This window comes from Zingiber officinale, chromosome 8B (assembly GCF_018446385.1).
Source record: "Zingiber officinale cultivar Zhangliang chromosome 8B, Zo_v1.1, whole genome shotgun sequence".
In the NCBI taxonomy this organism is placed as follows: Eukaryota; Viridiplantae; Streptophyta; class Magnoliopsida; order Zingiberales; family Zingiberaceae; genus Zingiber; species Zingiber officinale.
Genome location: NC_056001.1, coordinates 113,764,291 through 113,778,928, shown reverse-complemented (window position 1 = coordinate 113,778,928; position 14,638 = coordinate 113,764,291). Strand labels below are relative to the sequence as shown.

Sequence of the window (14,638 nt, the reverse complement as noted above, 5' to 3'; positions counted from 1 at the left end):
GTTTTGTGTCGCTGATAAACACTAATAAATCAATTTGATTAGTTGCATAAATTCATCAAAAAAAAAAAAATCTCAAGACTAAGAAAGTTCACAAGCTATAACTTGTATTTGATTAATGACGCAGTGCAAATAGAGGATTTCACAACAAATGCACATTAATTTCACAAAATAAAATTAAAAAAAAATGAGCTAGATGATTAACCAAATTAAAGCACACTAAGAAGATATGATTCCAACAAACAAATCAACGTGAATTAGGATCTTCTATTCTTCTTATGCCACCGCTCTAAGTCGATCGGCTGTTGCTTGCAACATGCCCAGTGAATCATTCCTTTTGGTGAAGAAAACTACTTGCATTCTTCTTCTCTCTTCTATCTTCTTCTGTTTTACCACCATCGTTCCTCATATTTTTTCTTCCAGGCATCGAGATAACTGAAATAATAAGCATTGTGGCTGCACTTTGTTGATCAAATTTTCAAATCTAATAAAAGAAAAAAAATCATAATTTCTCAATCTTGTTATTTTAGTATGTCCAATGGCTAAGCAAATGGTAGGTGGGATCAATCTTTCATATGAACTGTTAAGTTTTGTTGTCAAACACATTATACTACTAATCATACAAGTTGGTTAATTTTTGTTTAATTACCTAAGTAACAAGTTTATGCAGTAATATATAGTAAGTAATAACGTCTAATAGGTAGAGAAGGGAGAAGAGAATAAATAACTACTTTGATTGAATCAATAACTAATCCAGCAGTTATCATCGGTATATATGAATAGAAGCATATATAGGAGGAGTAATTAAATGAAATCTACTAAGAGATGAAGATCACACTCACATTTGCATCTTTGGGCAACCTTTAATTGTAAGCGTCCTGAGTTTTGTAAATGCTGCTAGGTTGAATGCTAGCACTGGGCAAGCATATATGTTCAATTCTTCAAGTGAATCCAATGCTACTAAAGTCGTCATATTGTTACAGCTGTTAAATATCATCTTATATAGACGCTTCAACCTTTGCATACCCTGTGGCAGACACCTTAGCTCTTGGCACCCGACTATCTCTATTATGTAAATGTTTCGAAGGTTGTCCCAACTGCAAAATCTAACAGACCATATTGTCTCGTTGTTCAACCAAATTCTAATTGTACCATAGGCAAATAGATTTATTTCCTTGAGTTTTGGGCACTGAATTAATGACAATTGCATAAGGCGTGAAAAATATAGAATATATTTTTTTTTCGGCACATACCATTTCTCTAGTGCAAGCATTTCTGAGAAAGTGAGTTCGGTTAACTTAGGAAATATGTCGCCATCACCATAGAATGTATCATCTAAGTGTGTTATTAAATCCATGCCACTTATTTCAAGTTTCCCAAGATTAGCAAGTTGACCAAGTGATGGTAACGTAGCACACCTCTTGAGATTGATGAGTCTGACCTCAACTAAAGAATTGAAACCAGCAAGTTGTTGTTTACTCATCCAAGTAGGAAATTCCACTCCCTTATAAGAAATGATCTCTAGCCTTTTTAGCTGCAAGCTGGGTCGAAGAGCTTCGAGTACCTGCAGTGATGTAGTTGATTCAGAACTTTCTTTTTTTTCTTCACCACCCCAATGTAATGACAAGTCCCAAAGACTTTGTTGGCCCATCAGCACTTCAGTTTGAGTCTCCTCTGTTCGTTCTATGTTTCGTAATTTTAATTCATGAAGATTTGTTAAAGCTTGCAACTGTGTGAGCCCAAAACCTTCATTGACACCAACAAATATTCCTGACAACTTACGAAGGCCAATTGATTGCTCGATTCCATGGGGAATTTGAGACAAAGATGCACATCCTGCAACGTTGAGGATTCTCAGTGATTTAAAACTGACCAAATCCTCCGGTAGCTTCCTCAAAAAACAACAACCTTCCACATTAAGCTCTTCCAAGTTTTTGAGTCTTGTTATTGATCTTGGTAACTGCTGAAGCTTTGTGCAATAAGCTAATTTCAAAATCTGCAACTTCTTAAGCTTATGGATTCGTCCAGGCATCTTTTGAAGATTTTTGCAATGAAGCAAACTTAAAATTTGCAAATTAGGTAGGTCAAAAAGTGATTTCGGAAGTAATTCTATTTCAAGCTTTGAAAGATGGAGGTATCTCAAGCTAACCAATTTGCTAATTTCATTTGGTAGGCTTTGGATCATACTAGTTTCTACAACTAATATATGCAAATGTACGAGTCTTACCGACATCTTGTCGAGGAACTTCGATATTGCAGTTGCTGCTTTGGTTCGCCTTTTTTTGTATACTTGAAGTGATATTGTAGTTGCTGGTTTCATTAGCCTTTTTTTGTATACTTGAAATGTCATTCTTTTATCATCTTCTTGTGTCGTTGCCTCATCTTCTCGTAAAATCAATGCTATCATCTTCTTGCTCACCTCAATTGGCATGGTCGGCAGTCGAAATGGTATCGCTCTAGGATTAATTTCCAAACGCAAATAGCGACAGCACCTTGGAATAGTAGTTGAATCTCCTGGAACCTTCCTATGCAAATATACCTTCCTTGGAAAACAGAATGTTGATTCTCTTCCATAACGAAATCTGTCATAGATCTCAGTCCAACTTGGAGAGAGGCCTTCAACTGGTATGAGGCCTTCAGCGGTCAACATGTGTAAGATGACATTATAATCCTTATCAAGTAGATAATGGTATTGGAGTAATCGTACGATGGCAAATGGAAAATTCCTAACCATATGAATGTCTTTTATTTCACAAGGAAAGAGATCTTCTACTTGAATACTATGGCCTAACGATCCCCAAAACTTTGCCCCAAAAGTTTGACCAACCAATTGGAAGAGTGGCATAGCAAATGTACTTCCCTTGAATACTATGTCCCGCTTTGATGGGGGGATTGTCATTGCTGCGTGTCTCTTGAATAATTCTAGCCATGCATCATCAGATAAGGGTTTCAAGCAGTATGTTGTAATATCCTTCACCCCATTTTGAAAACTCATATCACTCACTGATTGTGTTGATGATTTGAGGATGACTAAGACTGCACTTCCCGTTCCGCCCACACGCAACAAGATGTTCTTCAACTCATTCCACTTTGGTTGCAATATCAAACTATTCAAATCTAGACAATGAAGCACCAACAAGTATCTACTCCCATCGAGTTGTTCACTAATATATTCCCACATGGCTTGTAACGGCAGCTCTAGGTGTAATTTCTGATCACAGTATTCTTCATTGTTTATGGACTCTGCAAATTCTTTTCCGATAATCTTAATCATCTCGAGTGTCGAAACACTGGGTGGTAGATCCACCCAAATGCGATGATGAAATTGTTGGCGCACCCAAGTGTGGTGGTAGATCATATGTGCCAAGGTCGTCTTCCCAACCCTTTCTTCACCATCTATGACAATAACAAAGGGGTTGTAATCATCGCCATTGTTGTTAGATGGTACTAGTTGTTGTTGTTGAAAGATTTCAATGAGTTTCTCTAGATCTTCATGTCTGCCCACCACCTCATTTTTTAAGACAATTGAGTAGTCTTCTCGGAGTGGGTTCATAGAACCCATAGGGTCCCTTGGAAGACCCATTGCAGATCCTCTCAGCACAAGAGAATTCAAGTCGCACAACATCTCTTTCAGCTCCACTAGAATAACATGGCGAAAGTGCAAACTTGCTTCCCAATCCATGATTCGACTGAGCAACTCTCCCACATCTATAACTGCTGTAGCCACATCTGTCACCCAATCTGCAAATTCTACAGGAACATCTAAAGGCGAATTAAAACGATGATGCCAAATATAGTTAAACAGCACTCCCATCTCAGGGATTTCGATCATTGAATTGATAGCCCAAAGGCTATCACAAACCATGGCCAAGTGATTTTGGATACACAGCAAGCGGCCTTGAGCCACCATGGTAGGCGATGGTAGCACCTCCAGCAAGAGATGCTTCAATTCCAAGAACACCAACATAATTTCTTCAACCTCTTATTTTCTTTGCTAGTGAATGAGTTTATGGAATGGTTGGAGAGAATGGTAGTGAACCAAACTAGTTTTGATATCTACACCACCGTGAAGCAAACTTTATTACCATGAGCATCTTTCATTTGGCTTCCCTACAAGCAAAGTGAAGTATTCTTTTGCTCATCGAGTTGAATAAACATCATGCTCTATCCTGCAACATAAATATCCTTAATCCACATCTCAAGCAAACTGCAATCCACAAAAAGGCTTGTGACAAACTAAAATCCTTATCATATTTAATTTACTAAAGTCCCCCACCCCCATCTGCAGAAGAGTATAGATTGATTAATTGTGTGGAGAAGTAAGAGAGGTTTAGCATCTTTTATATAAAGTAGAGATGGATTAATTGTGTTACAACGAGGTAAGGGATTAATTTTCGATGGACATATATTTTCGGAGAAAAAAAATCCTTTCATTTCTTAGCTAATTTGACGGTCAGCTATAAATTGATCCGTGATTACCTTTATGTTATCCTAAGGACGGATTGTAAGGGATGTATGGTTGAGTGTCCTATTTATTTATACTTTAAAGTAATTATTAAATTTATTTTATACTTTAAAATTTAATAATTTATCTAGATTATTAAATTAATAAATCTCAACTAAAAGAATGTTTATTAATACTTATGAGATTGCCATTTAATCAAAAAAAAACATGTAATTTGTTTTTTTTTTTGTTTGTTTATAGCCATTCTCGAACCTACGGACGTAATTTGAAGCTTCGATATTAATAGGAGTGAAGTTTCAATTAAAACTGAAGCAAATTTATTAAAATTAAATTAATTACTTTTTTTTCAACCAATTGAATCGATAAAAAAAATTAATTAATTTGGTCAATAACCAAATTAACTAATTTTTAAAAAAATATTAAAACTTTTAAATAAAAACTTAATCAATTTAATAAAAGTAAAAAATCTTCTTTTTATTATTTAATAAAAAGAAATTTAATTGATTTAATGGAATTTCAAAATTCATAATCAGAATTAAATCCATTTACTTGAACTTATCGATTTTTTTTTTTTAAATATTGAACTTCTTAATATATGGAATCGAATTTTAGTTGGTTGGATTGTTTATTTGGTTCTATTTCACTTTATTGACAAGTAACTCATGTCTAAGTGAAAGTCAATGGGAGGAAGCCACGGATAAAAATAAAAAGTCGTAGAAAAATTTTATTATGATTTTTTTTTGTAATAAGATTCTATTATGGTTTTTCGGATCTATTTTAACATGTTGGGGCTTGGATAATATTTATAGGGATCATTATGAACCTATTGGTAGTATCATCATTATCATGACTCTTTCATGTAGAGAGAATTCTAATAAAACTTCAGTCGTTTTATAAAGTAGACACATTATAAAACCACGATAACTCTTCTGCTCCTCCATTTTTTCCTCGTGTTTGATCTTTCTTGTGTGTCTTTGTTTCGTTGCTCCACACAATCTTTCTCTCTTCCTCTTCTTCCGCGTTAGAGGTTGCACAACAATTGGTATCAGAGCGAGGTGTTGGTGGATTTCTTCAACATGTCGGGGACGTCTTCTATGAAGTTTGATGGAATCGAGAATTCCAAATTATGGCAGAGAAGGGTTAAGGACTTGTTGGTGCAACAAGACATAGTGAAGGTGCTAGGAGAATGGAAACTAGTCGGATTAGGAAGAACTTTAGGTGAAAGTGGTGGCAACAATCAAGCTTTGTCTTACGGATGTAAGCTAGGCGAAAGAGAAATAAGGAATGACGTTTCTTTGTATTAGTTATCTGGAGCAGCGAGCTAGTCTGCCAAAAGCCAGTGCTTGTCCAGCTGGATTCCATCTGCTTCCTTCCCCCGACCCTTGTTGGGAAAGAATCCACAAAAGGGAGCATCAGGCTCTCTTATCCCAGCGAGGAAAGACAGGGGGCGAAAGGGGCTAGGCATGATGAAATGTACCATGTCATGGATGAGGAATCACTGGTGACAATTTTGCAAAAGTTAGAAAAGTTGGTACATGTCAAAGTAATTACCAAACAAACTATATCTCAAGTAAAAATTATATGGACCGAAGATGATAGAGGGAACCGATTTGAGCTAACACATCAACTTATTCAACCAAATCATGAATGATTTAAAGTTAGTTGATGTGAAGATCAAGGACAAAGACAAGGCGCTAATGTTGTTGAATTCTCTACCTTTATCTCCTACGTATGAGTATTTGGTTACTACTTTACTGTGGGATTCGAGCTCAACTTCAGTGTCAACTTCAACTGCCTCCTCAAGTTCTAATCAAATAAAGAAGAAAACTAAAGAACTATCAAAGTTAATCAATATTCAGCTAGAGTTAGCTGATGAATATCATAAAAATGCATCTAAGATCGCTGACATGTATGAAGAGTTAATAAACAAATTGGATTCTCTGCATGTTAGTGATTAATTAATAGACTAATTTAAGTTATATGAATGTATCTCTTATAAAAAAAACACTGGGATGAAGCTACCCGTAACTATTTTCTGCTTGAACTTGTTTCTTCTTCCTTTTTTGCTTGTGGGAGCTGAATATGACCATCTCATTTTCTTATGAAGATTTTGTCATACTTAGTAAGCTCATTTAAAATTCATTATCTAAAAAAATTCAGGCACAATTAACTCCAATTTAGATATATATTTACACAATATCAGTACAATTTGCAAACTATCGGGTATAGTTGGACAAAGGTTTGGCACTCTTGTGGCACCCTACTAAAAACACTACTTGATTTGGTATAATATATCCAAATTCAAGTTGATTGAGAGATTGTGCATTGTATATTACACGTTCTTGGATGTTTATTGAGGGAACATCATTGCATATCATATATCTAATTTGTTAATACCAAACATGCCTACGGTAACATATTTCAATTAATTTGTCATTATCATCATATATCTATTTTCTCAATATTTGTACTCATCCTTGCACATCATATACCCAATTTATCAACATTTGTACTCAAGTTTCTACCAAAATTGGACATGGTCATTCATAATCCCACCACTTAAACCAAAGTATACAAAATAACACATATCAAATATCAAAATACAAACACATATTATTCATGTTCCTAACATCGTCCACAAACATAACAGTAATTATTACATGATACAAAGTCAACATAAACCACAAACACAACTCATATATGTTTACATATAAAAACATAATAGATCATAGTATACTACATAAATAGACAAACCAAATTTTACACAAGGTTTTCAAAAATAGAATCATCATACAATGCGTAAATCATCAATGCTACTACTTGGTGTATGTCTTATAGTATGTAAGACCATGCTTGATTCCTCTTCTAACAATCTCTTTTTCCTGCAGAAGTGTAAAAAAAAAGCATTAGTCAGGCTACCCACAAATAAACTAAGTGGTATATATTTACTAACAAATGACTAATCAAATACTTAAACACTATTTTAATGAAATAATAATTAGTTTATAGCTTCTTTGCAGCTAGGGGTGTCAAAAATGAACCCGACCCGACAACCCAACCCGAGTCGACCCGAAAAAAATCAGGTTCGGGTTGGGCATTTTCGGGTTCGGGTCGGGTTCAGGTTGGAGGGTTGGAGAGTAAAAATTTTTGGGTTGGGTCGGGTCGGGTTCGGGTTGACCCGGGTTGACCCGGGTTGGCTTAAATATAAGGTTTTGTGGGTTTTTTTGGGGTTAAATCAAATTTTATTTTAAAAATTTAGATGTTTTTATGTATATTAATATCATGTTTGTATGATAATGATGGAGTATTGAGATAAAAGTGAAGAATTATAGGGGAAATAGCCCAAAAAAGTCATTTTGAATCGAATTTTCGGGTTATATGGGTCGGGTTCGGGTTGATCAGGTTGGTCGGGTTCGGGTTCGGGTTGAGGTGTTTTGGGTTGAACTCGGGTTCGGGTCGGGTTCGGGTTGGGTTTAAAAAAAAAAAACCAACCCCACCCAACCCGACCCGACCCACCCGAATTGACACCCCTATTTGCAGCTACGTCTGTTGTGGCCTTTCTTATGACAACGACTATACTTTACACACGTGTTTCAACTTGAGATGGTATCTTCTTAGTCCTCCTATGATCTAGCTGACTATGCACATCAGGAGCATTGATTACATTTCCTTCATCAAGATTTGACTCGTTAATGTCAAAAGTTGGAATTGGATTAATAATTCCTTTGTATGCTTAACGATACATTCAAATCTTGAAATACTTGTCGCAAAAATCATACAACGACAACAACCTCAACTCAATAGCGGCGCAAGAGTGCTTGCATGGAAGCTTATTGATCTACCAAGCTCTGCATGAACAATTCTTATCCATTAAATCAACAGCAAAGGATTTTTTACCATTAACTACCTCAAACCTCCAATTACATGACCAATGCACTCTCAAATTTTGGGATTCAAGATATATTCTAGAAATAACGTTCTCCTTTCTCGGACTTAATTCCTTAACCATCACCAATGTTGATTCACGTCGCCGGTGCATTATATTCATGATCTACATGAGTATATGGTCCACCATAGCCACAATAGGGAGATAACGAGCTAGTTTAACCCAATTATTCCAACACTCAGCTATGTTATTATTCATAACACTCTATCTATCACCAAGAAACAAAGCATTTGCCCAACTTTGAGTATGAGGTTGTACAATAAACCCTCTGGCAAGTTGTTCATGCTCTTGCAAAGATGGAGCATACGCAGCTTTCTTGAATACTGAAGACTAGTGCTTTTTGTTATATTTTGGATAACTTTGCAACACCTAGAATAAGGCAAAAAAATCATTTAATTTCATATTCAAAACGTGTATCTAAACAAAAGTAAGTAATTTATTATTACCTGCTTCACAAAATTATCCACTAAATGCCTCAAACAATAGGAATGGTGACTACCCATAAATAATTGCTCAACTGTCTTCATAATCCCAGGATGTCTGTCCGAGAAAAAAGTGAGCTCATTGAACAAAATGCTTTGACACGAAATTAGGGCACTTCTCAAATGATAACAAAATCATTCTCAATTAACGTCAATCTCCACATCCACTACAGAATAAGTAATTGTGAAAAGATCATCATTGGCATCCTTCGACATAGCAACTAGGATACAACCTTTATACTTATTCCTTATATGAGTCTCATCCAAAGAAAATCAACGACCTACAACCAGTAAGAAAACCAACTGCACATGCATGGAAACAAATGAATAATCGTTTGAATTTAGATGTTATGGGATCAATTTCGTACTCAGCAACACTGCCAGGATTTGTCTCTCAAATAGCACAACAATACCATCTTTGCCTATCATAGCATCCCTTCTTTGTGCCATGAATCTCATGCATCGCTAACTCCTTGCCTTTCCACACTTTGTGATAGTCTAACTCTACCCTCTAATCTCTTTGCAAATCTTTCTGAATTGTACAAGGATGATAAGAGAGCTCTCCTCTCAATTTATCTTTCACCACATTAGCAATCCAAGTTGCATCGACTTTAGGATACCCTCTACTACGCAGATTGTTCTCACCACATGTATGTCATAGGTTGCATTTTTGGATCCCAAATATACTATCTTCTTTATATTTTGAAGCATAAATTTTCCATCTACAACTCCTTTCACTACAAATAGCAATTATCTTCTCATGGTCATTTTTTTTATACAAAAATAGACGTCTTGTAGCAACAACATAGTTTTTAACACATCTTCAAAAATTAGTAGCATCCTTGAAATTTTGGCCTTTGCCCTAGATGCAGTTAATCCAAGCATCTATAGTATTCGACAACGGAGCCTGTTCGATCTCCTCATCACTCCTTGATTGTGTCTATTCCTCCTCAACCCTTACCAATTTGATACGATTAATAGTGTCAATTTAACTATATCATATACACTTGTGCTAGAAGTAACATATAATATTATCAAAACCACAATATGAAGAGGGATATTATATGTTACCTCCCCAAATTTAGGCTATTGGTTGCTACTCGGAAAAACCTAATGGTTCCACTGTACAAAAATTTTGTACAAAGGTTTAAACCTTTTCCTAGCTACCATGTGTTCTTTTAAATTAAACTTGGATCGCCTGCGGAACTTAACACGTTTGATCCAAAGTTTAATCTATTTGTTCTTTTAAGTTTAGACTCGGATCTCCTGCGGAACTTAACACGTTCGATCCAAATCACCTAGGTTATTAATTTCATTAAATATTAATTTCCAAAATTGGCTTCCAGTACTGACGTGGCGAGGCACATAGCCTTCTTGGATATGGGAACAACCACCACCGACTAGACAAAGCCTTTTAAGGAAAGTTAATATTTAATTTCCTCAAATAACTTTAGGTCAACCGAAAAGAACAATCAAATCACAAGGAAAAGTAAAAAACAAAAGAACACAACATCGAAAACAAATTCGAAATACTAGAATCGCATGCCTCTTGTATTTGGTATTATTTCCAAAAATAACTAGTATGATGCGGAAAGGAAAAATACTAGGTATACCTTTTAGAAAAACCTCTTGATCTTCTACCGTATTCCCCTTCTAACCTCGGACGTTGTGTGGGCAACGATCTTCCGAGATGAGAAACCACCAAAGCACCTTCTTCTCCTTTCTTCAAGTTTCGGCCAAGCACAATGCTTCCAAAAGATGAAGATCTTTTTCCACCAACCAAGCTCCAAGGGATGCATGAAACAAGACTCCTTTCTCTCCTTTTCTCCAAGCTAGATCCGGCCACTTCTATGCCTCCAAGAGATGATGAAGTCTCGGCCACAAGAAGGAGAAGAGAGAAGGAGAAGGGGAACCTCTAGGGGCCGGCCACACCAAGGAAGAAAAGAGAGGAAGAAAAAGAATTGAGTCGTTCACCATGAAGCCTCCTCTACCCCCTCTTTTATAATCCTTGGTCTTGGCAAATAAGGAAATTTAAATAAAAACTTCCTTAATTCTTTTGCCATGATAAGGAAAATTTATTTAATTAAAAATAATTTTCTCTTCCAATTTTTTGGTCGGCCACCTCTTTCCCCAAAACAAGGAGAGTTTTAATTAAAACAAAAATTAAAACTTCCTAATTTGTTTCTAGAAATTTATAAAAATTTCTCCAATAATTTTAATCCCTTCATGATTGGTTAATAAAAAGAAATTTTATAAATTAAAATCTTTCTTTTAAACATATGGATAATTTCCAAAAAGTAAAGTTATCTCTAAAAATTAAAATCTCCTTTCAATCTACAAATAAGGAAAGATATTAAATCTTTTCTTAATCTTTTGTAGAAACTAATAAAAGAGAATTTTTAATTTTTAAACTTTCTTTTAAATCATGAACATAATTAAAAGGAAAGTTTTTACCAAAATTAAAATCAACCTTTTAATCTACAAATAAGGAAAGAGATTTAGCTCTTCTCTTAATCTTTTGTAGAATCTTATAAAAGGAAAGATTTAAATTTTTAAACTCCCTTTTAAATCATGTTATCCACATAAGAAAAATTTTAAAAATAAAAATCCTTTTATTTTAATATGGGCCAGCCACACCAAGCTTGAACCCAAGCTAGGGCCGGCCACCTTGAAGCACCCATGAACCAAACTTTGGCCGGCCCTAGCTTGGTCTCCAAGCTAGCTTGGCCGGCCCCTATGGGATGGGTAAGAAGGTGGGTATAGGTGGGTATAGTACTCTATAATTAAGAGACTACGATAGGAACCGAGAGGAGGAATTAGTTTTGGTCTCCCGATAAAATTAAGCATCCCGTGTTCGCCCCGAACACACAACTTAATTTTATCAATAATAATTCATTCCACTAGAGAACTATTATTGAACTACCGCACCAATCCCAAATTACATTTTGGGCTCCTTCTTATTATGAGTGTGTTAGTCTCCCTGTGTTTAAGATGTCGAATGTCCACTAATTAAATGAGTTACTGACAACTCACTTAATTAATATCTTAGTCCAATAGTAGTACCACTCAACCTCATCGTCATGTCGGACTAAGTCCACCTGCAGGGTTTAACATGACAATCCTTATGAGCTCCTCTTGGGGACATTATCAACCTAGATCACTAGGACACAGTTTCCTTCTATAATAAAAAACACACACTATAAGTGATATCATTTCCCAACTTATCGGGCTTATTGATTTATCGAACTAAATCTCACCCATTGATAAATTAAAGAAATAAATATCAAATATATGTGCTTGTTATTATATTAGGATTAAGAGCACACACTTCCATAATAACTGAGGTCTTTGTTCCTTTATAAAGTCAGTATAAAAGAAACGACCTCAAATGGTCCTACTCAATACACTCTAAGTGTACTAGTGTAATTATATAGTTAAGATAAACTAATACCTAATTACACTACGACCTTCTAATGGTTTGTTCCTTTCCATCTTGGTCGTGAGCTACTGTTTATAATTTATAAGGAACCGATAACATGATCTTCTGTGTGTGACACCACACACCATGTTATCTACAATATAAATTAATTGAACAATTACATTTATCATAAATGTAGACATTTGACCAATGTGATTCTTATTTCTAGATAAATGTTTATACCAAAAGCTAGGCTTTTAGTATACATCCTAACAATCGACATGTTCATTTCTGCTCTTTACCCTTAAATCGATCATGTTCAACTTCATACACATATGAAAATGTATCATATTGAGCACATCATCATCATCGCTCAAAGTCACATACATCTTATGTTGCGGAACTAGGTATTGCAGAATCATAGATTCGGGAGTAATCTCCATACATTTTTTGCCAAGACTCGCATATATATCAATCAAATTACAACCACTGAAAATTGAAATCACAAACAATTGGTTCTTTCACTTACAACTATCCAAAAATGCAAGGTTGTAAGGTCCACTTCTGGAATCCATTTTAACCTAATCTACAAAAACATAACCTTCGATTCAAACATATAAAAATTGAAAATCAAAGTTTCATCCATATACAATTCAAGAATCCCCCCCCCCCCCCCAGAGATTTCCTAATGATATAAGAATTTTTCTATTCAAGAACAAAACAATAAATATTTGCTTTCAATTCGTCTCTAAATAACACAAATCCAACTAGAAAATATCACAAATTTTGAACATCATACTATTTAAATTGGGTACAATATTCTGTTTATTGATAATCACTATAAAATATTCACATATCTCATTCTTTCCTTGAATTGAAGAAGATACAATACAAATTCATTTATAAATTTGTAATTTCAAAATAGATACAGAATTTTATTCAACCTCAACCTCACAAAATAGAAAACGCTCATGAACTAAAACACTCATGACCTAAAGTTTCAATTTTTCACACAAGAATGACAAATTAGTTGAAATCTAAGATAGAAAATTATAACTTACCGATGATTCTTGGGTTGAAGGTGAAAGTAGGGTTCTGCCGGTTCTCCGATTTCTGGCTTCAACGTCGATAGAGATAAGGGCGGATCCAGAGGGGGCAGCATCGGCGGTCACCCCCCCCCCCTTTGCCGGCGGTGGAACCTCTAGTATTATGGGATTTCACTAATGGAAATAGAAGATACCGTCCTTTGTTCCGCATAAATCGCCCCTCTATACTTAAATTTCTGGATCCGCCACTAGTCATAGAGATGCTTTAGGGTCGAAGTAAGGGGAGGTCAAGTCGTCACTGGTGGTTTGGAGGAGAAGTCAGGGACTACGTTGCCAATGTCTTGGAATCACATAGGCTCGAAGTAAGGGGAAGGAGTACGTCGGTAGTTGGAAGAGATATAAACAATATTTAAGAGTTTAGGGTTTTAATTTAATACAAGGGCAAGTTAGTAATTTTTCATGGATTAGGGAGTTGAAACAAATAAATTGGTTTGGTCAGGTATTGAGAAGAAAGAAAGTTTGATATGGGGACTGAATGTTAATGTTTAAGTTTGCATAGGGATTTAAAGATAATTTCCCCTTTCACCAATCAAGTTCAATAATCTATTTATTGGAATGAATCTGAAGTAACTTTTAATTGCTTATTTTTATCTTTCTTATGTAATTTCGACCACTTAAACTAATGTCACCTTTTTTATATTCAAAATATGTAACAGAAGATTTATATTATATTTACCTTTATCATGTTTTTTTTGGAAAATTGGTTTGGTGATCTTTAGGGATAAGACGGTTATTTCACGAGTAGAATATCGTAAATCAATTTCTTGAGTGAATGAGAAATTAATATTTAATGAACGGTTGCTCCGGTATGATTGGACGAAAATTTGATTCGCATATGAGTTGGATTTATGAATGAACACTAACTCGAGTATGTGGAACTATTGAGGGGTATGAAATTATAATTAATTTTATTAATTAATTTATTGATTGATTAAAAGATTAATCATTGTGATATTAATTAATTGATTAATTAATATTTATAATGGATTAAGTAAATAGTTAATCATATTAATTAATTAAATTAATCATAATGAAAGGGTTTAATAAAAAGGTTTAAGGTAAAATACACATCTTATATCTTTTAACCTCTTGGAAGAAACCTTTCACCTCTTGAGAGTAACCCTTCATCCCTATAAAACAAACCTCATTCCTTCCACTCAATTCGAACTTAATTCTCAAGTTGTGAATTCTCCTTTTGGGTTCTATTCTCTGTCTCCTCTCTTA

The 14,638-nt window shown here is 35.0% G+C and overlaps 1 protein-coding gene across 1 annotated transcript; it reads right to left on the bottom strand.

The window, feature by feature from the left end:
* Positions 1 to 200: 200 nt before the first annotated feature.
* On the bottom strand, positions 201 to 4,044 carry LOC122014569 (putative disease resistance protein RGA4). The gene is made up of 2 exons (XM_042570840.1): positions 840 to 4,044; positions 201 to 432 (listed from the first exon to the last, which is right to left on the bottom strand). The coding sequence occupies exons 1-2, from the start codon at positions 3,962 to 3,964 to the stop codon at positions 387 to 389; spliced, it is 3,171 nt and encodes a 1,056-aa protein (XP_042426774.1). The 5' UTR covers positions 3,965 to 4,044; the 3' UTR covers positions 201 to 386.
* Positions 4,045 to 14,638: the final 10,594 nt, after the last annotated feature.